The sequence below is a fragment of the Rhipicephalus microplus genome, chromosome 9, assembly GCF_043290135.1.
Source record: "Rhipicephalus microplus isolate Deutch F79 chromosome 9, USDA_Rmic, whole genome shotgun sequence".
NCBI lineage: Eukaryota > Metazoa > Arthropoda > Arachnida > Ixodida > Ixodidae > Rhipicephalus > Rhipicephalus microplus.
In genome coordinates, this window is record NC_134708.1 from 19,070,747 (window position 1) to 19,095,335 (window position 24,589).

Sequence of the window (24,589 nt, forward strand, 5' to 3'; positions counted from 1 at the left end):
GGCGGAAATGTTGTAGGCCCGTGTGCTCAGATTTGGGTGCGCGTTAAAGAACCCCAGATGGTCAATATTTCCGGAGCCCTCCTCTACGCCGTCTCTCATAATATTATGGTGGTTTTGGGGCGTTAAACCCCACATATCTACCAATTATCAGTAAAAAGTTAGAAGCTCATAAGTCCTATATGCTCCAGCAGCTTATAGGTTCAGAAAAAGCGCCAAATAGAGGGACAAAAGTGGAAGAGGAAGGCAGCAGAATTGGCCAGTTTAAGATAACCGGTATGCTACCCCAAAGTGTCGAAAGGGACGAGGAGATTGGAAGTTGGAAGATTCCAGAAAGCTCGAAAGTACGAGATAGCGATCGCAACACGCACACACGGATACACACATACACACGCACATACACATACAGAGAGAGAGACAGAGAAACACGTCACAGTCCATCGTTCTTGCGCGTAGATTGAATGGCCCCCGTGTGGTTGTAATCGGTATACGCCCCAAGTTTCCTGCCTGAGCGATTGCAACCATTCGATATTCGAGCGAACAGTGCCTGTTTTGAAGGGACACTGAGGAATGAAACGATCTTTCCTGTATTAGTAAGGAGGAGGAGGATTGAAAGAGGAATTAGTAAAGTACAGTACCACTGTTGTGAACACGCCACTCTCACCATGACACGACGCTTGTAGTGAGGGAGAAAACGTGCGAAGAGAAAATGTGGGTGGTGACGTCACCTTGGGATTCCATGCACCAAACACCGTCACGTAAGAAATTTTGAAGTCTTCTGCTGGGTCTTTCCAATCGATAATAATGATACACATCGTAATCTGTGGGTGCCATAAATGTAGAATGTGGTGTTTCGGAATACGTCATTAAGCCAACCCCACAAAAATACCAAAAATACATTTTGAAAGTTTTCTACGTCACGCTTGGAGATTTTGGTGCGAAATTCAAAAACAAAACTTCAACCTTGATTTTCTCCGCTAATAATGAACCTACGACAGTAAAACTTTTGGCACTGGAGTGCTCAGAGTGCAGTTTATCGACCTAAACCGAGTCATTGTTTCTCTTTGGTGTCCCTTTTAGGGGGCATGAAAAGCGCATTAGCTGCAGAAATATGTCGAAAGTGGACAGGAGATGTTCAATACATCTGGAGTTACCGTTTCTTGCTCCTAAATGAGCCATATGCATTAATTTACTTTACTCAACAGTAACATTAACTCTAACCGCCGTATTCTAGAACGTTCCTTCACTCAATGTTTCACTTTGACTTGAAAAAGTCGATGGGAGCGCGCCCCGCCGCGGTGGTCTAGTGGCTAAGGTACTCGGCTGCTGACCCGCAGGGCGCGGGTTCGAATCCCGGCTGCGGCGGCTGCATTTCCGATGGAGGCGGAAATGTTGTAGGCCCGTGTGCTCAGATTTGGGTGCACGTTAAAGAACCCCAGGTGGTCTAAATTTCTGGAGCCCTCCACTACGGCGTCTCTCATAATCATATGGTGGTTTTGGGACGTTAAACCCCACATATCAATCTATCTATCAATCGATGGGAGCGCCGTCTCTTGGCAGACCAAGTCACTGCATATCGTCAATAACCTGCAGTGATTCTTTAGAAGCGCAGCGTCAATTTCGGTCGAGCAGTGGCGCAGTGCTCAACTCAGTCAAGTGAAGGATTGAATTCTAGTCAAGGAGCGTTTCTGAATACAGGGGTAAGTACATTGACTACCAAGAGAAAGACGTTTCTGTATTGGAAGCAAAATAAATATGCCCATTCTGTATGTCTACGCAATCATTGCGACAAGTGAGAATTCTTAATGTTTCTGCTGCTGTTATTGTTCGAGGAGGTGGGACGAGTCAAGCTGCCTATATGCAGCTTGTATCCCACCATCCTTCCTGGTTAAACGTGTTTTGTATCTGTGTGGCAATAAAGTTCACTTCACTCCAATTTCAACTTCAAGATGGCATAGGGGACCCCATGAGTTCTTTTCTTTAGCAAAGTTTGACTACTTCATTATAATCAATATATTTTGCCTCAGATCAAATCCCGAACGTTATGGTCTAGTAGTCAAGAAAAAAAATTCCGCCATATCCACGAAGTGAATGATGATGAGTGGGCGAAGCTCCGGAGGTAAACCTGGTAAACCATGAATCCTCTGTACATTTTGCCCACTCGATTTTATTACATCGCTCCCCCTAGCGTACGTCGCCGCACTAAATCGAACGATTGCCTTCAACCAATGACACGCGCCATATGTGACATCATTCCTATTTTATAAGATCTCGCGTCTTTCATCAACTACAAGTACCGCTTTCTAGTTTATAACATCTTGCATCTTTTCATCATCAGCTACAAGTACCACCATCTAGTAAACACTACAAGAACTAAACGAGAGGTGGCTACATACAGGAGACGGTACCGCCATCTAGTGAACACTGCAAGAACTAAACTAGAGGTGGCTACATACAGGGGACGGTACCGCCATCTAGTGAACACTGCAAGAACTAAACTAGAGGTGGCTACATACAGGCTACAGGGGACGCACAGCCCACGCCCTAAGGAGCTTCGCCCCTAAAAAAATTCGATTCTCCGCGTCCTTCCTCCTTTGGCTATCGTCATTGCTTTCCACCCATTCCACTTGCACAGGCGTGCAGCCTTCAAATGTTATTTACCCGGTGAAAAAAGAACGCTATACACCGCGTGTTCTCTTTCTCGAAGCGGGCATAATAAATCCTCCGCATCTTTATTTTTCTTTCCTTTCTCAGTTCAGTGGTCGCGCCGCGCAATTGGGTCAACGGATTCCCGCGCATTGACAAATTAATCACCGACCCAGCGAAGTAGGAGGGGGGGAGAGAGAGAGACTCGCGTATTCTGAGGCGTGTGAGGTGGTGCGTCGTGTCTTCAGCATATATATATATATATATATATATATATATATATATATATATATATATATATATATATATATATATATATATATATATATATATATATATATATATATATATATATATATATATATATACCTTTGCGCTCCTACAGCCTGCACGATAGTCTAAAATAGATATAGAATGTCAGAGATTAGGTTAGGCTCGGTTAACAGGTGTTTGCTTGTGGTTTGTATCACAGAAGAAGTAGCGCGGATTAGTCGACGGGATGACTTTAAAGTGCGCTCGCTAACGAGAGGTGACGACACGTTCTTAACCACCGTCGCTGCTGCATGCCTAACCGTGAACGGTGTGCCAACGTCTCAACTTGATTCAGCGGCATACAGCATTAATGCTTTAACAGAGCATACACGTTAAGGAAAGCGGGCGGGTTCATAGTGAACATTCCCCATTCACTCGCTCGCCACCTATATAGAGACGCTATATCATCGTCTTCGACTGAACGCGGCATACCATAGCGGTAATTCGTACCACATATGGCGTATACGCAAAGTCCTGCTCTGATAACTGTAGCCGCACAGAAACAGAGGAGCACATGTTGCTCGAATACCACGCGTACCGCGACAAAAGACAGAGACAAGTGTTTCAACGACAAATGGACATGACACGCCACGACCTGTTAACGTCGCGCAATATATTGAACCCAGTGCTCGGACCTCCAAAAGAGCGCTGTTTGGTCATTAGTCAATTACCTGTCTGAAAGTAGCCTTGTGGGAAAGTTCTAGTGAGAACGATTCACATCAGAAGACTTACCCGACACCTTGTCGGTCCGATGGGCCCTTATATGCAGCACGCACTGTGGAAGCAGGGCGAGGAGAACACATGCGCATTGCCCATGCCTGTTAAGAGCGTCAGCGTCCAAAAAAACCACACGGGGCGGAAAAGCGGGGAGCCGATAAGAACGGGGGCGAGACGAGCCCGTGGGCTTTTTGGCGGTGGCAATGCGATGGGATGCGTTTGGGACGGGGCCGCAGCGACCAACCTTCACCTCCCTGAAGGCGAGCCCGGCGCAGGCATATGACGATCGCCTGGTGTTCTCTAAACGTGTAGTCACGTGGCACGGTACACTGGCCTCTAACATTTACCTTCCACCGAAACGCGACCGTCGCTGCCGGGATCGAACCCATGACCAATGGGCAGACGCTGTCTTCAAGAAGACAAGGTCATTTGTCGAAACAAGAGTTCCAGGGACAACCCCTGTTTAAGGACTTCGATCTACTTTGTGCTTCCGTCTTGCTTGGGCTTATCGCCTTGTGATGTGAGATGAAGTTTTAGGGGCGAAGCTCCTTATGGCGTGGCTTGTGCGTCCCTCGTAGTACGTAACCACCAGTGGTACATACCCGAAATAGCGGTCCTTACAATGTCTGCTGGATGGGGGGCACTTGTATATGATGAATACATGATGAAAAGATGTGAGATGGCTGTGCTTGGAGTTTTCTCTAGACATATGGACGGACGAACGGACTGACACACGCGCGGACGGACAGACAGAGGGGCACACGGACGGATGGACAGACAGAGGGATGGCCGCAAAAAGAGATGGACGGACAGACAGACGAATGAACAAACGGACGGATGCACCAAGGATCACACAGATAGGTGGACGCAAGAACGAATGGACAGACAGACTGACGAACGCTGCGCCCCACCAATCATCATTCACTCCGTAGATATGCTGTGATTTTTTTTAGATTTTATATAAAGTAGCAAGAAAAAACGAGGTGGGATCGGTAAGCTGTGTATAGCGGAGGGAGTACTGAATAGAAAAAAAAACTTATATGTGGAAGGCTTTGCGTGGAAAACAATGCTCAGATGGGGTGCACGAGATACATGGAAGGTGAACTAGCCTCATGAGAGTGTACGGAGATGTCATGCATTTTTCAGGGAAGAAAAGTCCGATGATGCAAGTAGAGGGACATCACAAAAATGTATAGTACGGCTACATGGGCGCGTTTATTTTCATTGAGTCATGCATATTCCTACACTATCATGTGTTTTGTTTTATTTTTTCTTGCGTGCGCCTACCGCACGACAAGTGCGTGGAACAGTCGAATGACTAAAAAGACATATAAGGGCCCAGGTATACGACCAGGAGAGCTTAGTTACACCTGAACAGAGTAGAGTAATAATCCTAGAAGACCTTACTTAGCGCATGATGGCGCGGAGATCAGGCAAGATGTCGCTTTGGCACGAGTACATGAAATGAATGTGACACATACCAGCGCAAGATCAGGCAAGTGGTTTACGCTTCGAAAGAATAGTTTTCGACAAGAGGTTTGTACGGGAAGACAGCAAGTGCGCAGTAGGAGGGAAGGGAAGACGACGTCGACACGGACAGAGGCACGCAGCATGCAATCGGCGCGCGCGAAAATGCAACGGGCTTCTGCAACCGGTAAATTGCTCCCGAGCCTGCTCGAATTAGGAGCGAAACTGCGGAGGAACGGAGCTACAAGTCGCTTGATGCCAGAGGCTCGGCGAAGAGGGAGGCAGCTGCCGAGAGGGTGGTGGTCGTCGCGCGGCATCTGGGAAAGAGAAGGGCACCGCCGTCGACACACACGCAAGAAGAAGGTGGTCCGTCGTCCGAGACGGCCAGCCATCCTCTCTCCGAACGTTCCCGCTGGCCTGGCGAGGGCGTCCCCTTTGCGCCGCTGGGCTGCCTCTACACAGACCGTTTGGACCGCTTACGGCGGAATGTCTCGCTAGCCGAGAGGAGAGCCGCACCGCCACCACAAAGCCAGAAGCGAGCACGCGGCGCCAGCCGACGACTGCCTGCTACTCCGCGTCGCTCTCGGCTGCTGCTGCTGCTTCAGTTCACGTGTCGCGCGCGTCCTTCTTCGCGCGCGCATCGTTCTGAAAGACCAGCTGGCTTCTCCTCGACTTAAGCCTAGAAGTGTAACTTGGAGGATTTCTCGCGCACCCTGTGGTTCAAGCGCGGAGACGTCAACATCGAAGAGACCGGAGTGTGAACGGAAGCGCGCGTACCGGCTCCTGGACAGCTTCTGGACTGGCCTCTGGTAGGAACGTCTGCTTGCCCGTGCCATCTACTTTGCCAGCGTCGTCTGCTTGCCAGTCTTCAGTCTTCCGTCTGCTAGCATTCTGACCTCCATCCGAGAGTCTTCTGCTACCGAGTGCGGTCTGCTTGACAAAGTCTGCGGTCTGGCCAAGGTCATCTACATGATAACTTCCGACCCACCAATTCCGAGTGTGTGAAGTCTAAGTGTCTTGAAGCGAGTCTGCAACTGTCTCTTCGCCGTTGCAGTTCTCTCAATTTATATAAGAAAAGGCAGTAATTATACCAAGTCTTCTGCGTGTCCTGGAGGTCTTCACACTGTAGCTTTTCTTCAAGGTGGTCCGTTTATGCTCTACGTGACCTAAAACCCTAGCCTCGAAATACTGTGGTCGCACAACGTTGTGTGTGTGTGTCTGTGCTCGTTTGCTTGTATTTAAGCATTCGGTTCTTGTGGTAAGAACAAATACCGTGGCATGACCTATGGCCCCATCCACCCCGGAGGTACCTATGCGCTTGTGTCAGCTGGTGCCGTGAACGTGCATTCACCAACGTATAGTGCCGTGAGCTTCGTGCGTAATCGGATCTGACTGGATTGCAACAACAACCATTCGATGCAGCACGAATGACAAGGAGTAAGTCTCCGTGTTCGAGGCCCTCGAATGGTTCTTGAAAAAAACGATACAAAACTGAGCCATCGGCGGATTTCGAGAATCTTCCACTCGCTCGTGAACGGAACATCACCGCGCATGCTGCAGGCGCAATTTTCCCCGCTCTGCGGCATACTTCAACAGGTTCCACATTAGTGCGCTAGTGGCGTCGAACACCCCTTTGTTCATCGAAAGCTAGAGTGGATGTCGCAGCGTACCTTTGAATACACCCCTTATTTTAGGAATTGTGTGACTTGACAAAATAGAAACTGCGTGCGGTTAGTAGAACTGATTCGTGAACGTCTTTTGTAAACGTGACTCAAGGGGAAATCTTCATCTGCGTCAGCGACCACCGCGTCCAAGTTCAGTAGACACGCAACGCTGATGTTCCATCTCTGGTTATGGAAGTCATTATCTAACGAGGCAAGGAAACGGGACAGGCAGTGCCTAGCTCACAATAATTTTCAACTTCCCACCTTCTAATAACCACGTTTAATTCAACATTTAACAATCATTGCGTGGTAAGTTTTCATATGAACCGCATCATAGCATCCTTTAATCTTACGTTGCGGCAGAGTTAGAAGAACTACCAGCATTGGTGGTGGTGTTTATGACTTCTGTTATCTTGTAACTAGAGCAAAGCAACAACCTTAACACACTGACCTCTCACATAGTTTCGGCTTTACGGACATCCAGCCTTTAGCTAACCACATTCTGTCACCTTGTTGCCAGTGTTGAATAGTTGCGTACCCTACTTTCCCGACGTTAAATAGGTGTTCTGAATTTTTTTCACATCTTGCACTGAATTCTGACCTTTGCAAACTTCCCGCTCAAGCAACTGAAGCTTAACCACATTTTTCTTTTTTAACTGAGACGAATAAAACAGTATAACCTCTTCGGATTCAAGGCTGATGTAGCTCTAAGCTGGTTTCGTCAGACACCTTACCTGAAACTGCCGTGAAACCCCACTAATAACTCTTAAATCTAACGAGTTGAAAGCGCATACACGAAGCGCAGGACAGCGTAATAAAAAAAAATACACGTATCTTTTCCCTAAATACTGCAGTGGTCGCTAACGAATCAGGACGGGACAAATGCGACCGTGAGACACAGGTATGAGGCACTTTACAGCTGTCCCGGGGAAGGCATTTAGGTCTCTGAACATGCCGCGAATGCCTAAATGCTCAAGTGACATAGGCTGCGTTACTTTTCCGTGATCACCTGCTTCAACGCCAAACATCATCAGTGTCAACGAGACCGCAACCCTCAGTGTTGAGAGGTGCCGCCGAGAAGTGCGAAAAAAAAAAGGAAGGGGAAAAAAAAAGAAAATCCATTCGTGGCGGCAACAGCTTGTGGCAATACTTTGCCGGCGGCCCGGAAGAAGACGCTGTACCCTCACCTTAGAAGTCGCCGCTGAAAAAAAAAAAAAAGTGCCGCACTTTTTTTTTTCTAAACCATTTCGCCGGGGCGTTCAGGAGTGTCTGCCCATTGTGTAGTGTTCCGGTGTGAATACGCACTACAAGGCTAGCTGTCGGGCTAGCGAGCCCGCCGCCATGGCAGCGACCGATTTGCCGTCCGAAGACGCCTTCCGCTTCGGCGACGGGCAGCTCGTCCGACGTGTCGCCACCAGTGTCTCCGTCGAGACGTCTCGGGATACGAGCTCCACCGGCGACGCCGCTGTGCCGTTCGTCGTTCGGCTGCAGTAGTGCTCGTCTCGCACCACACGGACCACGTGACACCGCCGACGTGCCCACCCCCGTGCCCGAAGGAGTATATGCTCGTGCTACAAATCGACGGCGAGGAAATGGTGAGCATTGCATATCTATACTGTACGTATAGCTTCCAGCCGTATCGATGTCTGGTCTGGGCTTATAGTTCGTATTGCGTGATCGGCGAAGTAAGTACCCAGTGGTTCTTTTACCTGAGACCCTCTTTGTGCAGTCCTTCCGCGCTTTGATTTAGTATCTTATTACTGTACTCCTCATAGCTTGTACATTTGTCTTTTATCTTACAATGTGTGTGTTTCACTCTCACGAGTGAACTTGTGGCCTTTCGTCACTAATTAACACGTGACCGGTACGTGAATTATTGCTGTCTAAATCAATACGAAAGACCTCACTCTTCATTGAATAGAGTACCAGAACGAAAGATGGGATAATTTATTCATTCTCTGTATGGTGTCCAATGGTATGCAAGTCAGCTGCGTCGTCTTCGAATCACATACGCAAAAACTAAAGCGTTTGGTTGACTGTCTCGGCTTTTGTGTTACACGTGTAATCAATGTGGCGCGATCCAACGCTTCTTTGATAATTGCGTTTCGTACAGCAAGAGATGCTGGTACCATCCAAGACCAGTGGCATCGCAGTTTGTGTCGTGCTACTGTTATTGTACCAACTAAGGACGTCACATTTTTTGTAAAATATATCTTATGGTCGTAGCGTATACTGACTGCGATTACTTTAATGTTCGTATATATATATTTTACGTAATTTACGGCGGCTATGTTTTCGCGTTTACAATACATCTGTTTATGGTCATTGACCCCATCGTCAACTTGGGTTAATGCAATTCCTTGGCGCTATTTGGGTTTCCGTACACTTCTACTTGATAAAACCCCATTAGGCATTTATTAGTCGTCACAAGTCAATTATTCTTTTATTGTCAATTATCTGTGTGAGTCAATTATTTGTTCAGGCCGAGAATGAACTATAATTGTCATTGCTAACGCAACGCGACACGCCGGACATTCCGCCGAACCTGGCAATTCTTCATGATCAAGATGGTCGCGTGTAGAATCTCGCTGGCTCCCTGAAGGGAAATTATAACCGTGTTGTGCGAACAGAGGTTTCTGGTTTACCGTGGACTTAATGACAGAGATATATAGCGGGACACGCTCTGAGCAGAACTGTCGAAGAACAGCCACGTCTACGTGAATGTGTCAAGCGCTATGACTGTACAGATCAGTAAAAAGTGATGTTTGCGAAAATTCGCAGCGAGATGCTCGTTTCGGTGGTCACGGAATACGCCTGCCTAAGACCGGGCTATAGTGAACTAGAATAGGCAGGCCACTCTGTGCGCGCGACGCTCCTCTGGCCCGGCCGTGACCTGCCATGGCCATTCCTGACGCTGACCAATGCTATAAAAGAGATTGATGACGTCACGTTGCCCGAAAACAACGTTCTGTGGAAAGCTGCAACCTACGATGAAACTTCGCTCTTATTCATCACATCGCTAACATCCAAAGCACGTTCCGCGAGAATTTTTACCGCCAATGAAGCTCTGTTTGGCTATAGGTTATGAAAGATCGCGTCCGAGCAAGAAAAGACGCGTTGAACAACAATCTTTGGTGAACCGATTAACTGAACCAAAATCAGTGTTCTTGCGTTAAAAATAAACGGACATACCCAGAAATAAGTATGAAGATGTATGACTTCGCCGAAAAAAAAAAAAGAATGGTGTGAACTTTTTTTCCCCAAATACACCACCAGTTGCACTAGACACGAACGTCATACCATCTTTGTACTTTTGAAACAGCGCGGCCTCTTATACACAATACAAAATTTCATATTGAGACCTCGTTTGCCCCCGTAGAAGACATATAACTCGCTATGCGACGGTGCCATTCTTGCCTTGAGGTATTCGACAACTGGGACAGCTTAATGCTCTTCCATATATATATAGTAGAGTACCAAGTACTCCGAATCGCTAAACAATTTTTCAAAACACTTTAAATCGACAGCTGTTTTTCCAAACACAGCACCGTTATCTTTGATAAATGTCTTTTTGTTTGCTTGTTGTAGTCAATAATGATAGTATATATATTCGCTATCTAAGGATTACTCACTATATATACCAGGCTTGCCATGCACGTTTACAGCTTCCACGGACTCCATCTTCACGGTAAGGGCTCTGAACCTTTCAGCGTCGTCACGCATCAAATGAGCACAAGGTATGCTTTCGATGATTGGCCTGGTCTGAGCTGCGTCGACGTGACGTCAGCTGAGGAAGTTTTCGTGAAGGGCTGTCGTTTGGCCCGTTGGTGCCTCCCACACAGACAAGAGGTCTCTTCCTCTTGTTTGCATTAATACTTCAACTGAGGTAAGGTTACGTTACTCTGATAAACTCGAGGGCGCGGGTTCAATTGCTAGCCACGGCAGGCGGCCTCGTTTCGACGGCACATTAATGCAACGACACCCGTGAACTCAGTTTTGAAAGGACCCTTTGTGACTCTGAAGACATGAAGAACTAGCGCGTTATTTTCTCGCGGCATTTCCCATATTTTCGGCAGAATTTGTTACACCAGTAGTCAGCAGTCTGTTCACGTGACGTAATGAGAAAATAATCTGTCGATTCGTCTCTGTACGATGGACATTTTTTAAATTTTCCCCACGTTGCCGTGCCATGCAGTCGCACGCCCTTTCTGCCTTGTCTCGTATGGCTATCATGTGCCACCAACTGCTTTGACTTCGTTTTGCGCGTTTTCAAGAGCACGCTAGTAAAACCCAGGTGCTCAATGTTATTCCCGAGTAAGGCTATCCTCGAAATGATGTCGTGGTTTTGGAATCTAGGTCCTGGAATCTAATCATTTATGCCGGCTTCTTGCTGCAAATAAGCTTTTTTTTTTATTCATGTTGGAAGTATCAAGGCCGTTCATCTAACACGGCGTGTGTTTCACAGTGCATATTCAGGTCTTTAAATACACGTGTACGTGTCTACAAGCATTCGGGAGGTTTTCTGAAGTTCTTTAGTGCGGCATTCTTGGCGCACTTAGTCATAGCCGCGTAGTGCGGCAGTTACTCATTCCATAATTCACTCGCGTCTATATGTCCGGTTTGGCAAATGCTTTTGCTGAGAAATGCAACGATGCCGCTTTCTTTCCACCCCCCCCCCCTCCTTTTTTTTTGCTCGTTTTACAATGAGACGACGGCTATTCGCGCAAGAATGCAAGCTTTTTGCACCACTCGCCACTCCGCGACAGGGTGTACTTTGGTGTACTGCGAAAGTGGTGCGAGCTGAAACACCATAATCGTGTTCAGCGAATGATTACTTGTAACTACTGGTAATTTACTCCCAAGTATTGTGACATATTGGGGCGCTATGGGTACTTTTTCGTTCAGGGACTCATTTATACCTCCAAGAAGCAACATTATACACTGAGCACAAGGCTCGTTTTTCAGCGAATCTTAACTACAACAGACACCACTCGTATAGGCGCCTCGTTTTTCGCGTACGATGACTCGTGGGCGAAAAACGAGGCGCCTACGAGCGTTCACACATATCAATCATCAATCGTTTTTCACGTACGATGACTCGTATGCGCCTATATACGAGCGTTCACTGATGCGGCTCTCCGTGCTGCGCCGATGCATGCACTTGCGCATCTATAGCCGCCGTTTCATGGCAACGGATACTGTCTCGATCATGGCTATCTGATATATATATATATATATATATATATATATATATATATATATATATATATATATATATATATATATATATATATATATATATATATATATATATATATATATATTTTTTTTTTTCTCGAGATCACGCGTCTTCTCGCGTTACCACGTTTCGTTGTTGCTTCGTTATGAACGCATGACTGTCGTTGTTGCCGGTGGTAACTTGAGTGTTGCGTTGTTATAAGCACGTGGACGAAGGTCTAATGTCCTGCGTGGAGGGAGGTAACATTTAAGATAGAGCATTGCGCTATGCGATAGAATGATAAAGTAGCAGCTCGGACCAGTTCAGACGCGCATACGTCTATAGACTATCTTACGGGTGGGTTTCAGTGTCGCCATATATTGAGCTGTTAACAATTGTGCTTTGCATCTTTGTCAACTGAACGAACAGTGTTACGGTAGACGCATACACCTGAAAATGGTTGGGTTGGTGCATGCGATGTTTCATGGCCTTATTCAATCACGATGCATTATACGAAGCAAGAGACCATCGACTTCACAACCCAAGATGGTGGCGTCCATATGTCTTTGGTCCTCGTCGTCATCATCATCAGCCTGACTACGTCCACTGCAGGACAAAGGCCTCTCCCATGTTCCGCCAGTTAACCCGGTCCTGTGCTTGCTGCTGCCAATTTATACCCGCAAACTTCTTAATCTCATCTGCCTACCTAACCTTCTATCTCCCCCTAACCCGTTCGCCTTCTCTAGGAATCCAGTTAGTTACCCTTAATGACCAGTGGTTATCCTGTCTAAGGGCTACATGCCCGGCCAATGTCCATTTCCTCTATATCATGTCTTTGGTAAAGTGAACTAAAACAAACATAATAGTCTTAGGTACGATAGTCTTGCTCCCATATGTCTGCTAGGAGAAGCATAGTTTCCTAAAGTTAACTAGAGAGGACTCCGGCGCTGAGATCAAGCAGCGACCATGGGAATGATGGGTAGTACACGTATTTGCCTGTAATCTTCGTGCTCTCGGGTTTCGAGCGTCCTTGGGGCTCTGTTTATAGCTGTGTTTTTCTTTTCTTTCAAAAAAAAAAAGAGCGGACCCGAATTTAATTGCTGAGCCCTAAAAGGTTAAAGCGGTGAAGCGTAATTGCCGAACATTTCCTGATTGTCGTTTCGTGACAAAGCAGCTCTAATCCTCGCCAAGTCGAACGCGGCCGTAAGTACGAAGATTAGACAAATCCGCGGACTACCCATCATTCCCATGCTCTCTGAAGTGCCGTGCGTTGCAGTTTCCATGTCCACTAGCGCCAGAGTTCCCTATCTAAAACTCCATGAGGAGAAGAGCTCCTGACGTTTTTCCTCTCCTATTTGCGACTCAAGCAATTCATGTGGCACCTAGCGGCAATATAGGGAAGCTGCGTACTGACGTCTAAACAGTCTAAGCACTAGTCGTATACGGTATAGGAGCACGGCAGGATGGTGCCGCCCGTGAAGACAAAACGAACGGCCAAGCAGATTTCTTCTTTACAGGTGAGGCACCAGTGTTGACTTGTAAACTCTAACCTATTAAATCACTATTCTATCCATTGTCTACATGTCGCTGCGGTGCCTGAAGTGTGTAAACATGACGATAGTTATAGCGCGAAAACAAAACGACGACACAGAGACAAGAAGGACACGAAAGACACTCACGACGACAGTCTCTGTGTCGTCGTTTTGTTTTCGCGCTATAACTATCGTCATGCCATACCAACTAGCCCAAGCTGCCACACTTCTAAGTATTTAAACAACTTTCGCGGAGACGCGGTGCGCCTTGTGCATTGCCCACACAAGGCGACCACTTCAAGAATGCCGCTAGCGCTTGCGGGGCCGCTGTTGCCGACTAAAATAAGGTGCTCCGCGTCAACTAACCACTCCCCTTCTACTAAGCAGCGCGAACTGCAATCAAACTGCAGAAAACTCAATATTTGTGGTAGCGACAGCGGACGCGGTGACCTCCGCGAATCCGCCATGCTGCTAAGGTCCCTAGATGAAACAAGGTAGCGTCATTGTTCTCGAGCCGTCCTCCTCACTCTCTTGATTACTCCTTTTTTTCTCTGCCATCCGCGTCTGTAATTGGTGCATTACTTGCACGTGATCTTGCAAATGGCTGGTGGTGTTATTTATTATTATGCAAAAGGTTCAAAACGAGTACGCATGCGCATATGGCTCCAGCCGGATTCTCGCCGTGACCAAAGACAAAATCGTAGCCAGAACTGAAGAGGAGGAGCGCTTCGGTGTGCGCTAAGTCCACCAAGAATGTTTCGCCATGCTCGTTCAATGCAACATCTGCGTTTTTCAGCAATGTTGCGTTGCCGTAAACAACAGAAAATGGTTTCGCTCTCTTCAACTTACCTCGTGCTTTCCGAGATGAAGCGCACCATGAAGTGCAACTATGAACCATTTCACGCGGATGATTTCGTGCAACTCCGTCAACGTATGTCGACGCGGATCTGCGAAGCGAGTTCACTTGTCGGTTTTTATTGAAACACCAGGCGCGCGTCTAATGCGTGTCTAGTGCATGCCAGTTGGTACAAATACATGTGGGTATGCACGTATACAGAACAGCTGTAGGTTGTAATCAACGCAACTTCAGAAACATTTCTTTCTAGACCAGTTCCCGCTTGAGCCGAAACGCGCTGCTTTGAGACACCTCACCAGTAGAACTCTCACTTCTCAGGAAGTTCCCAGCACCGCATCAGAATCACTTGGCATCACGATTGTCCAAATGGGCACATTTAAAAAAAAACGTCATCGCAGTGCTCCTGGACGAGTGTTCGTACCAGTCTGGTCGTAGTTTTTTTTTTTTTCTTGCGTGTGCACAAGCCGGTTGTAATCAATCGTCACAACGTCACGCCCTGAAGCCACTTACAGGATCCAGCAAGAAGCACGTTCACTGTGTCACATCACGAACAAAACACAATCGGCGAAGTGGACTAGTTAGAACTGGACGAAATACCGCGGCCGTGGAACTAAAATGTACTACGCGAGACGCCATGGCTAGTGGTGTAAAGTATAGAACTGCCCAACGTTGCCGGTTGAGTAACGCACATCCCGCTTGCTCTTGTGTTGTGCCGTTTATGTTCATAAAGGTAACTGTTTATTCTACGTCTTATTTCGTTCCATTTTGTTTCATTTACATCTACTCACCGTAGCAACAGAACCCAAACATTCGCTTTTGGATGAAAGTTTTAAACCTTCCAGGGGGCGCTTCAGGCAAATAGGCGAGGAGGAAAAGGGAGGGTGTCGCTACCTTGGAAACTTGTTTCATCTAGGGACCTTATGCTGCAACTCCGCAGCGCCTCCTCATGTTCATTTGAGTTGCGAATAGCACTCAGTGTACTGTTCTTTAGACGGTCTTTGTCGTTCTTTGCCGTCAACTCGGCACAGTCGCCGTTCTTCGCTAGCTTTTTTTCCCAAGTGAACGTGCACGCTCTTCAAGGGCACGAGACGCACTCATGCTTCTCGTTCATCAAGCACGTTTTAACTGGGTGCGTCATTGTTCGGTAGAGGACGCTTGTGTACTTGTCGGCACGCTTCTTTGAAGGCTGTGGGAAAACGGGTTCCCTTTGCTGGTTTTTTTCTGTTTGTTTGTTGACACCCTGCGTTGTCTTATCTTCTCCCTCCCTCTTTTCACCACGTGTGTCGTGTTGGGTGTTCCTTCACGAAGGAGGGAAGAAAGGAAGTGCACCTCTCGGCCCGTGCACCACCTTCCCGCTCAAATGTCCTTGCTTTTTCCCGCACGGGTTACGCCGACGCACTTTTTAACCAAACTACAGTAATGTGTGTGTGTGTGTGTGTGTGTGTGTGTGTGTGTGTGTGTGTGTGTGTGTGTGTGCGCGCGCGCGCGCGTGTGTGTGTGTGTGTGTGTCACATGGAAGGCCAAGCCCTGCAGAGACTCAAGACTCAAAACATGTAGTGGTAAATTTCGGTGCTCCCTGAAAAATTCATTACGACATGGTCATACGACTCCTACTGTAACCTGTCTTCAGGCACCGTGGTGGTATTCTCATGGTTATGGTGCCCAACTGATGACCTGAAGGTGGTGGGATCGAATCCCGGCTGCTGGGGCCGCATTTCGATGCAGGCACAATGCTGGAGGCCAGTGTGCTTACACTGATTTTTCCAAGTATGCACCACCCCTCCAACTGTGTATATTTGGGTGCGCTTTAAGGTACAACCCTACTTTTGTTACGTACCTCGATGACGTTATTACGCAAGATCTCGTTACGTTTACACGGCGCCACTCCACCCCTGGGCGCCCAACCATTCGTGACGCGCAAGTGACCGTTTTGCGTGTTTTGGTACGTGACGTCATCATAACTTTCCGCAACGGTGCGTGAAGTCACCACCAGTATTGACGCTGTAGCCTGATGTCACGCTAGTGTCGATGTCAATACGTGCGCCATGCGAAAATGGACTTTAATGCTGAGGTAAAACATCTTATCGGCGCTCACTGTGCTCCACGCTTACTCAGAAACATCTTTGTATGCGTGAGAGTTCTATGACAGAGTAAAATCACCTTCAAAAATTGAGTCGGACGTAATCATTAGAACTTTGCTTTGTATATAATGTTTAACAACTTTATGAAAAACAAAAAAAGGGGATTTGTGGCGTACTTTGTTGACTACATGTTGGTGGAACTTACGTGGCATTGAAAGAGCATCCTTAATGACAACCTGTAGACTACGGAAGACTCGCAGGCAACATTACCCGCCTGCCTCTGACAAGGACCGTATATCATATAACACTCAACTCTAAAACGATCTCAGTTTTGCTCTGTTTTGTCTTTTCGGGATGGCTTTCTGCTCTCCCATAAAGTACTCTTAATCGTCAAAAGTTTTCTTTTTTTCTAACAAAGATGACAGATTTTATTATACGCCATCTGAGGCCGCGACACGTGACATCCGTTTAGGTCCACGCGAATCATTTCGCCGCCTTCAGAATGCTGGCGTAGCGACCGGTATTCGACCCCGATGCCTTCGGGTCACGTGGAGGAGGCCTAGGTCTGCAGGTATGCTCCTATAATCCAGCGGCAAGTGTCTATGAAAAACGAGAAGGAAGATTAGTCGAGTCAAGCTAAGTCAACGCGTCTGCCCGCACATGTCCTTAATGTGTATAAATGTAAACCACTCGCGAAACTTGACATCAAAGAAAGAAAGAAAGAAAGAAAGAAAGAAAGAAAGAAAGAAAGAAAGAAAGAAAGAAAGAAAGAAAGAAAGAAAGAAAGGGAAAAGGAAGAAATGTGTGAAGGTAAACAAGCTGGCAGTTGTAGCATTTCGCTTAGGAGGCAGGGTGGTTTGTCATGCACCGCTTCTGTAATAGCATGCGTTACACTGACGCACTGACAGAAAAGAAAAAAAAAAGACGGTGAAAGCAGGAAAAGTGCGACACCAGCGAAGAAAAGAACCGTTTGTCGGGATGGAGGCGAGTAACATCAGGAAGCTTTTGTAAACACCCCGCACCCGAGAGGAGCGGCACGCTTTTAGATATTCTGAGTGATTGCACGGGCCAGGCGGCGCTCCTTTCGTGTTTTCGCCGCTCGAAAGCGAGCGTGGCAGCTCTGTTTCTGCGGCAGCGTAATGCCCTGTCATTCCCCTGTTTCGTTCCTTTCTTTCGTTCTTTGTCTCTTTTTTTCTTTCTTACAAATGAAATATCCATTTATTTTGGTTAACGCGCTTGACTCTTGTCGGCTTAACTTACAATGCGGTGTACCGATGCACGGAGGGAGGTGAGCAGAAAGGGGGAGGGATGGAGGAAAAAAAAAACTTTTAAATTGTCATGGCACCACTTACCCGGCAGAAAACGCTCTCCTCGTCTCCTGCGACCGCGGTGAAGGTCGAAGGTGCATCGACCTTTTCAACGCATTACCAGAGTCCTTCGGCATTACTATCGAAGGGCTAAACGGTCGATTGCTGTATTCACTTATTAAGGTGGAAGCCTTGGGTGCTTCATAAAACGCGATTGTTGACTATCGGGGTCGTTGGTGTGGACGCGAGTGATTTGCAGGTATTTAATTTCAAAAATTTGTGACGCCATCACGACGTCGCCATGGCGCAATAGCGAAATCACTTGACTCGGCATCACTTGATGACGTCATCACGTGACATAATCGCTTTATCAAAGGGTGTTTTCCGCAGTGGAACCACTGCACCGTAACCTTCTTTCTGGGCCGTTGTGCGGTAGTGTAATGGCTGACGCCACTGCTTCGGCAGCGCATTTTTTGACGGGTCGCGCATATTTGAAACATGCCAGAGGGGATCGTTGTGCCACGCAGGCAACCTTCGTTGAAAAGGAGCATATCCGCTCGGCGACTACAGCACGAGTAGCCCACTACGATATAGCGTTTAACTTAATGACTCGTTGCTTAATACTTTTTTGAGGGCTGCGTGGATCCAAGATCTCCAACCCCGCGGCTATCTGCGTAAGCGGCGAGCCCGATTCTAAAGGTCACGCAGTTTGACCTCTGCCTAAGACTTTCAGGCTGCGACCCGTTATCTTTCTGTAGGTGCATACTGTATACACTGTATACACAGGGAGTCACCTGGAAAACCCTCGGGCGCGGGAGTCTCCACGTTAGCCGAGCTATCGAGAACGCGCTGCGCCGTATAACCAGGCGTTTATTGCGCAGTTCAGCTCTCGCAACCTATACCGATTGCGCTGCTCCAGTTTTCTTGCCTCTCGTTCGACGATTCCGGCCGCTTTGATCGATAGCGCTTATTTTTCTTCTTCTTTCAATAACCGACCCGCGTTATTAAACGTCCGCGGAATTTAGTGAGGTTGCTATCGAAGATCTTATCGAGATTCCTTTCCGAAGTAGTTACCGCCATGCCCGCAGGTGAAATGTGGGCCAGTATTTTGAACGAAATTCCGGCGAGAGCCGTACGCGACTTTCGTTTGAACAGCTTTGATGTAGCACGAAACGACGCACTGCCGTGCGATGACACTAATGGACAACATGATAAAAGCCAATGAATAGGTCCAGAACAGACGTTCGACGATACTCTGCACTCTATAACGCCCGTATATTCTGGAACGTTCCTTCACTCAACGCTTCACCTTCACTTGCGAAGGCCGATGGGAGCGCCGTCTCTAGGCAGGGAAAGTGACTACATATTAGCGATAATCTGCTGCGATTCTTCAATAGCGCAGCGTCATGTTCAGCCGAGCAGCAGCGCAGTGCTCAACTCTGTCAACTGAAGGGTGAAAGTCGAGTCGAGGAGCGTTTGTGAATACGGGGGTAAATCAGGTTGCGGCTATTGGCCTCGAGGACATACTGTGGCGCCACCTACGTGATAACGTCACTCATAAAATGACTGGCTGTGTTGTCTGCTAGAATACCGCATTTCCTGCGCTTTTGCCATGGTCAACGTGCGTGATTCCGTTTGTTTTCAAGCTCAGTGCTTAATTAAAGAAGCGGTAAGACTTAATAATATGGGCAGGCAAACTACGAATCGGTGCCCTCGGTGGCACTTCTGTGTCTATTCGGCATCGCAACCGATGCAGAACATGGGGGACGATGCAAGTGGTGTCGCGAAAACAAAGCTGCCGTATTCCACAACTACTACGCAGCAAGGCAAGCGCACGCATCCTATCTGTGACGTCAAAACGACCGCAGCGCTGGCCTTTCTAGTGGAGGCCCTCGCGGCCAATAGTGCCTTCTATAACAAGAAAACTGGACATCTTCCCATGGGAACCCTGATTGGATGCGAAGCAACAGCGTTGCGGACGGGTTGCGTCATGGGTTGAGCGGCACCAACAACGCGGGTGCTGTGGTGAGCGCCGAAAGATTCGCAAGTGGCGGTCGCAATAGCGGAGCGAGCGGTGGTGGCGGCAGGTGTTGCGGGCGAACGGGCGAGGCGGCAGCTGCGGGCGCTGCGGCGAGCGTGCTGCGGGCGAGGGAGAAAGTGATGTGAGCGCGCACTGCAAGGGGAGTGTGACGTTCACGCGCAGCTGTGGCGTGACCAACTTGGCACCTCTCCAATACCTGTGACAAGGAAAACGCATTGCGGCGCGTTCGTATTGACGCACCTCCGGCGTTACACACGAGAGTCAAAAGAGCTGCTTCGCATCTATAAACGACAAGTTTTCTGGCTATATCTATCATTTTAACCAGTCCATGATTAACAGTGTACTTTGCGATGGCCATAAGCGGCCCTGATCCCTAACGAGACTTATTCTAAAACGGGCTCTCGCTGATCCAGCCCCGAAACGCATCGTATGGGCTCCTGGCCATCAGGGCTTACGAGGTAATGAGGCCGCTGACGCGGCCGCCCGAGCGCTTACCCACCGGGCTCCTCACCTTGGCTCTTATGACTCGGAGGCCAATACACCGCTGCTGCGGTTCAAAGAAATTCTGACCTATTATCGTGACACTCACCGCCTTTACCCGGCTCCTGCAAAGGGGCTGAGTAAGGCGGAAGAGCGAACTCTAAAGTGCCTGCAGACAGGTACTCTACTCTGTCCTGCAATCCTAAAGCATTTCGATGCGAACACAGATGGGCGGTGCCCATACTGTGGGGAGACGTGTGATATCTTCCACATGGTATGGGCATGTCCGAAAAATCCCCACCTACCCCCTTCCCCTACCCCTTCCCGAGAGGCATGGGAGACTGCCCTCCTCAACTGCTCATCACTAGAGTCTCAACGGGCTCTAGTGAGACGGGCGCGAGTAGGGGCCTCGTCATGCGGTGTCCCGGACTAAGGACGCCGACCATGTAGCAGGGTCATGCTTTGGCCCCGTACCTCTCTCTTTTATAATAAATGTTTTTCATCATAACGAGACTCAAGAATATTAAAAGCGTACTGAAAAAGTGGTTAACCATTTGGAGTACATACGATGGGACAGCAGCAAGCCGTCCCTAAAGAATGAAAGACTACATGCTAACAAGGCAATAAAATAGTGGGTTCCACCGAAAAGAAACATGTGCGAACTACTGGGCAGTGATACACCTGTGCTTCCCTGGCTTTTATCCTTTATTTATCTGCTCTGTTCTGTTTTACGGTGTTATTTTGTTGTGTTTATCGGCTCCTTTGGTCATTTTTCGTTCGATTATGTGATATTGATATCCTTTTCTACTTCTTCTTGTGATTCTCTGATTTGTTTTGCGACTATAGCTACCTTCTTTTTCATACCTATCTAAAAGAAATCAAATGTTCTAGTAGTTACGGCTGTTGGTAAAATCTAAACAAACGTTTATTTTGATCTTTCATTGAAGTTATTTCAAGGCGCCACGGTGGTGGCCTAGTGGCTAAGGTACTCGGCTGCTGAACCGCAGTTCGCGGGATGGAATCGCGGCTGCGGCGGCTGCGTTTTCGACGGAGGCGGAAATGCTGTAGGCCCGTGTGTTCAGATTTGGGTGCACGTTAAAGAACCCATGTGCATGGTCGAAATTTTCAGGAGCCCTCCACTACGGCGTCTCTCACAATAATATAGTGGTTTTGGGATGTTAAACCCCACATACCGAGGTTATTTCGAAAAGAAACTGAAAAAAAAATATGTTTTTACCGATTTCAGTCTGTTTTGTACAAGTTCTTTATCAATACCATAACCTTAAGGTCTTCTTCAATGTAGTACCAGCCAGTGCAGCTGACTTTGTAGTGATATTGCTATTGTAGGCATTCATTAAGCACATATACTTTCTTCACATGTACACGTGTTCTTCATCATGAGTGGTCGTCATCTTCATCTGCTGGGGGAACTTGGCTTGCCTGAGTTCTGTGCCTTGGGTGTGGCCGCTTCATCGTGTCTTCTAGGCCTAGCAAAAGGTTGCCTTCACCGTTTCATCACACTATTTTTTCTGGTGTTTTTTACGTCAAACTGTAGAAAAACTGCACCCTCACGCTCTGAAAGAGACCATGAGTAGCATGCAAAGCAGTGCATGGGTCGGCTTAAAGTTACATTTGTCGCGGGCGCACCTTGCCCATTGTCAACGCGTCCTTGCAAGGATAGCACACTATTATTTCCTACTTTATGTGGCTGCTACTCGTCCTGAGCTCCTGTTGGAGCACGCCCTGCAGCTTCATCACCATGCGACGTGGTGGTGGTGGTGGTGGTGGTGAAACAATAACGATCGAATGGTTACAGAGAGGCGGTTGGGTTGGGGCCTTATTGGCTTCCTCCCCTCACAGCACTAGGTGGAACCCCTATTCCGGAGTTCCATTGGCAAGCAACGCTGCCCGCGTCCGTTGAACCAGGGTCTTCAGGTCCTGACAGCCTAGCAGGGCCGCCTAGCATGTGGCTTCATCGCGCGTCTGCAGAATCGCGTTCTCCGACGCCATCACGTGACTGCTGACAGAGCGTAAGGGGGAGACGCGACAGCCTTTTATATACCGCCACTTACGGAGGTCCGAATGATGAATAAACTTTATTTTCGTATCCGGCATGTTTGTTGTCCGGGCTAGACCGCACAAGGAGGCACCGGGAGACCTTGTCTCTGTACAGACTCCCTGGCCTGCTGGATAGCCCATTTTTGGTCTTGAACCTCTGAGCTGAGCAGCACAAGTCGCCACTGCTCCCGGAGGACCCCAGGAGAACTTGTTGATAAGCTGGGGCATTCCCATAATATATGTTTGTAAGACGCCTTTTTTGTTACATGTTTGTAAGACGCCTTTCCTGTTACATGGAGGTCCGAACGTGCCAGCGCGTTCTGACCATAGATGCAACGCGTTGGTTCAATAGCAGTCATTCACCAAAGCAATGTATTGTTGACGGCCTACCACTAAAGTGCTATGATGCATATACATTGTAGAGGAAACTGCAGTAGCCCTAGCAGCAACACACTCCACTGCGGAATGCACGCTTACAGATTCGGAGGTGGCCTACCGGATCTACGTTCGAGGACGTATTTCACCTCCAGCTCACGCCATCTTATGGCAGGCGCGAACACGAACCACGAAAAAGCAGCTCATCTGGGTGTCAGGTCACTGCAGGGGGTACACCCGGAAACAAGCTAGTACACAACTCGGCCCGAGCATTCCTTTCGCGGGCTCTGTCTATCCACCTCTCAGACATTGAACGACCAATACCAATTACAACATACACACACACACATAGCAGCTATGTCACCTTCGGCGACAAGCTTTGCTTGATCCCCCTAAGGAACTTACTAAAGCCGAGGGGACCTGTCTGTGCAGGCTCCAAACCGTGTCGTACAGCAGCCCAGTAATCATGGTCAAAACAGACCCAGAGCAATTTAGCGCAATGTGTAAATTCTGTGGCAGCTGCGCTTACCACCTGTTTCGCTTGGTTTGGGCCTGCCTGTTTTATAGAAGCATCACGTAAACTGCGCCGTCAACGTGGGAGTTGGTGGGAGGAGGCTCTGTCGAGGCCGGCTGTCGCCAGTGGACACTCATGGAGCGGGCTCGAATTGCATGCAGCGCAACCAAACGGAGTCCAAATAAGGAACCTGCCCAGCCCTCTCTTGAAATCTATTTTTTTTTTGCAATAAATGTTTTCTTCGTTCATTCAACGCGTCCGTTCATCGCGCGTTTGCAGAATCTCCTCCCCGATGCCATCGGATGATTGGTATAGGAGAGTGTAAGGGAGAGAGGCCACAGTGTCTTATACCTGCCTCTTACAAAGGTCGCAACGCGCTAGCGCTGAGCACGTCCTGACAATGTTTGTCCAGCTGTTGCGCATGCGCAACATGGGTGGTTGCGCACACCGCATTCACCTTAACCATTAGATTTGATTGATACGTGGGGTTCAACGTCCCGAAACCACCATATGATTATGAGAGACGCCGTAGTGGAGGGCTCCGAAAATTTCAACCACCTGGGGTTCTTTAACGTGCACCCAAATCTGAGCACTACAACATTTCCACCTCCATCTGAAATGCAGCCGCCGTAGCCGGGATTTGATCCCGCGACCTGCGGGTCCGCAGCCGAGTACCTTAGCCACGAACTTGGCCATAGGCTGCTTCGCATTTAAAAGACGAGGCCCTCTCCAGCCTTGTCAGCTTTTAGGCCTGGCTTCCTCCTCTGTACGAAGACGGAATAAACATCACTTCAAAGTTCTTGAGATAATTCACACAAAAAAAAAGCCCACTTTACAAGCCTTGTCGATCTCGTTTTCCGTCTGTACACAACATATTTGGAGTGCAGTAGAATAAAACTCATCGCGTGTGCGACTGAATCCTAAAACTTGCTTAAGAAACGTTTTTAAGCAACAGCATCGCTTGGAAAAACAGCTGTGACCCAGTCATGTCTTTGTACATATCTTTAGTTTCTAGTAGGTGCAGCTTACCTACACAGACGGTTTTTAAAAATAAGACGTTTCGTGAATGAGTGGCCGGTATAGGAAGGGCCGACATGTTCTCCAACTTAGACCTATGATCCTACTAAACCCGGTTGTTTTAACCTGGCCGCCTTCCACTCTTTCACCAAGACTTCATACCCATGTCCGTTTCTAAAAGTACATATAGAACATTTTACGTGATACACACGGAAGCCGCCACCTTGGGCTGTCAAAAAATTGTTTTCTTATTTTATGTCACAACGTGAAGGTCACGAAATGTCTAATGCACCAGCACAGCCATTTT

At 48.0% G+C, this 24,589-nt stretch overlaps 1 protein-coding gene across 2 annotated transcripts in view; it reads left to right on the forward strand.

Moving 5' to 3' along the window:
• Positions 1-24,589, forward strand: part of TfAP-2 (transcription factor AP-2) — a 315,358-nt gene that overhangs the window by 77,232 nt on the left and 213,537 nt on the right. The window contains exon 1 of one of the 2 annotated variants that reach the window (XM_075873237.1): positions 5,543-8,398. The exons of the other annotated variant lie outside the window; for it this stretch is intronic. Within the exon in view, the coding sequence (XP_075729352.1) occupies positions 8,366-8,398 (33 nt within the window). The 5' untranslated portion in view covers positions 5,543-8,365. Of the gene's footprint in view, positions 1-5,542; positions 8,399-24,589 lie in introns of those variants that run through there. 2 annotated transcript variants of the gene reach the window in all.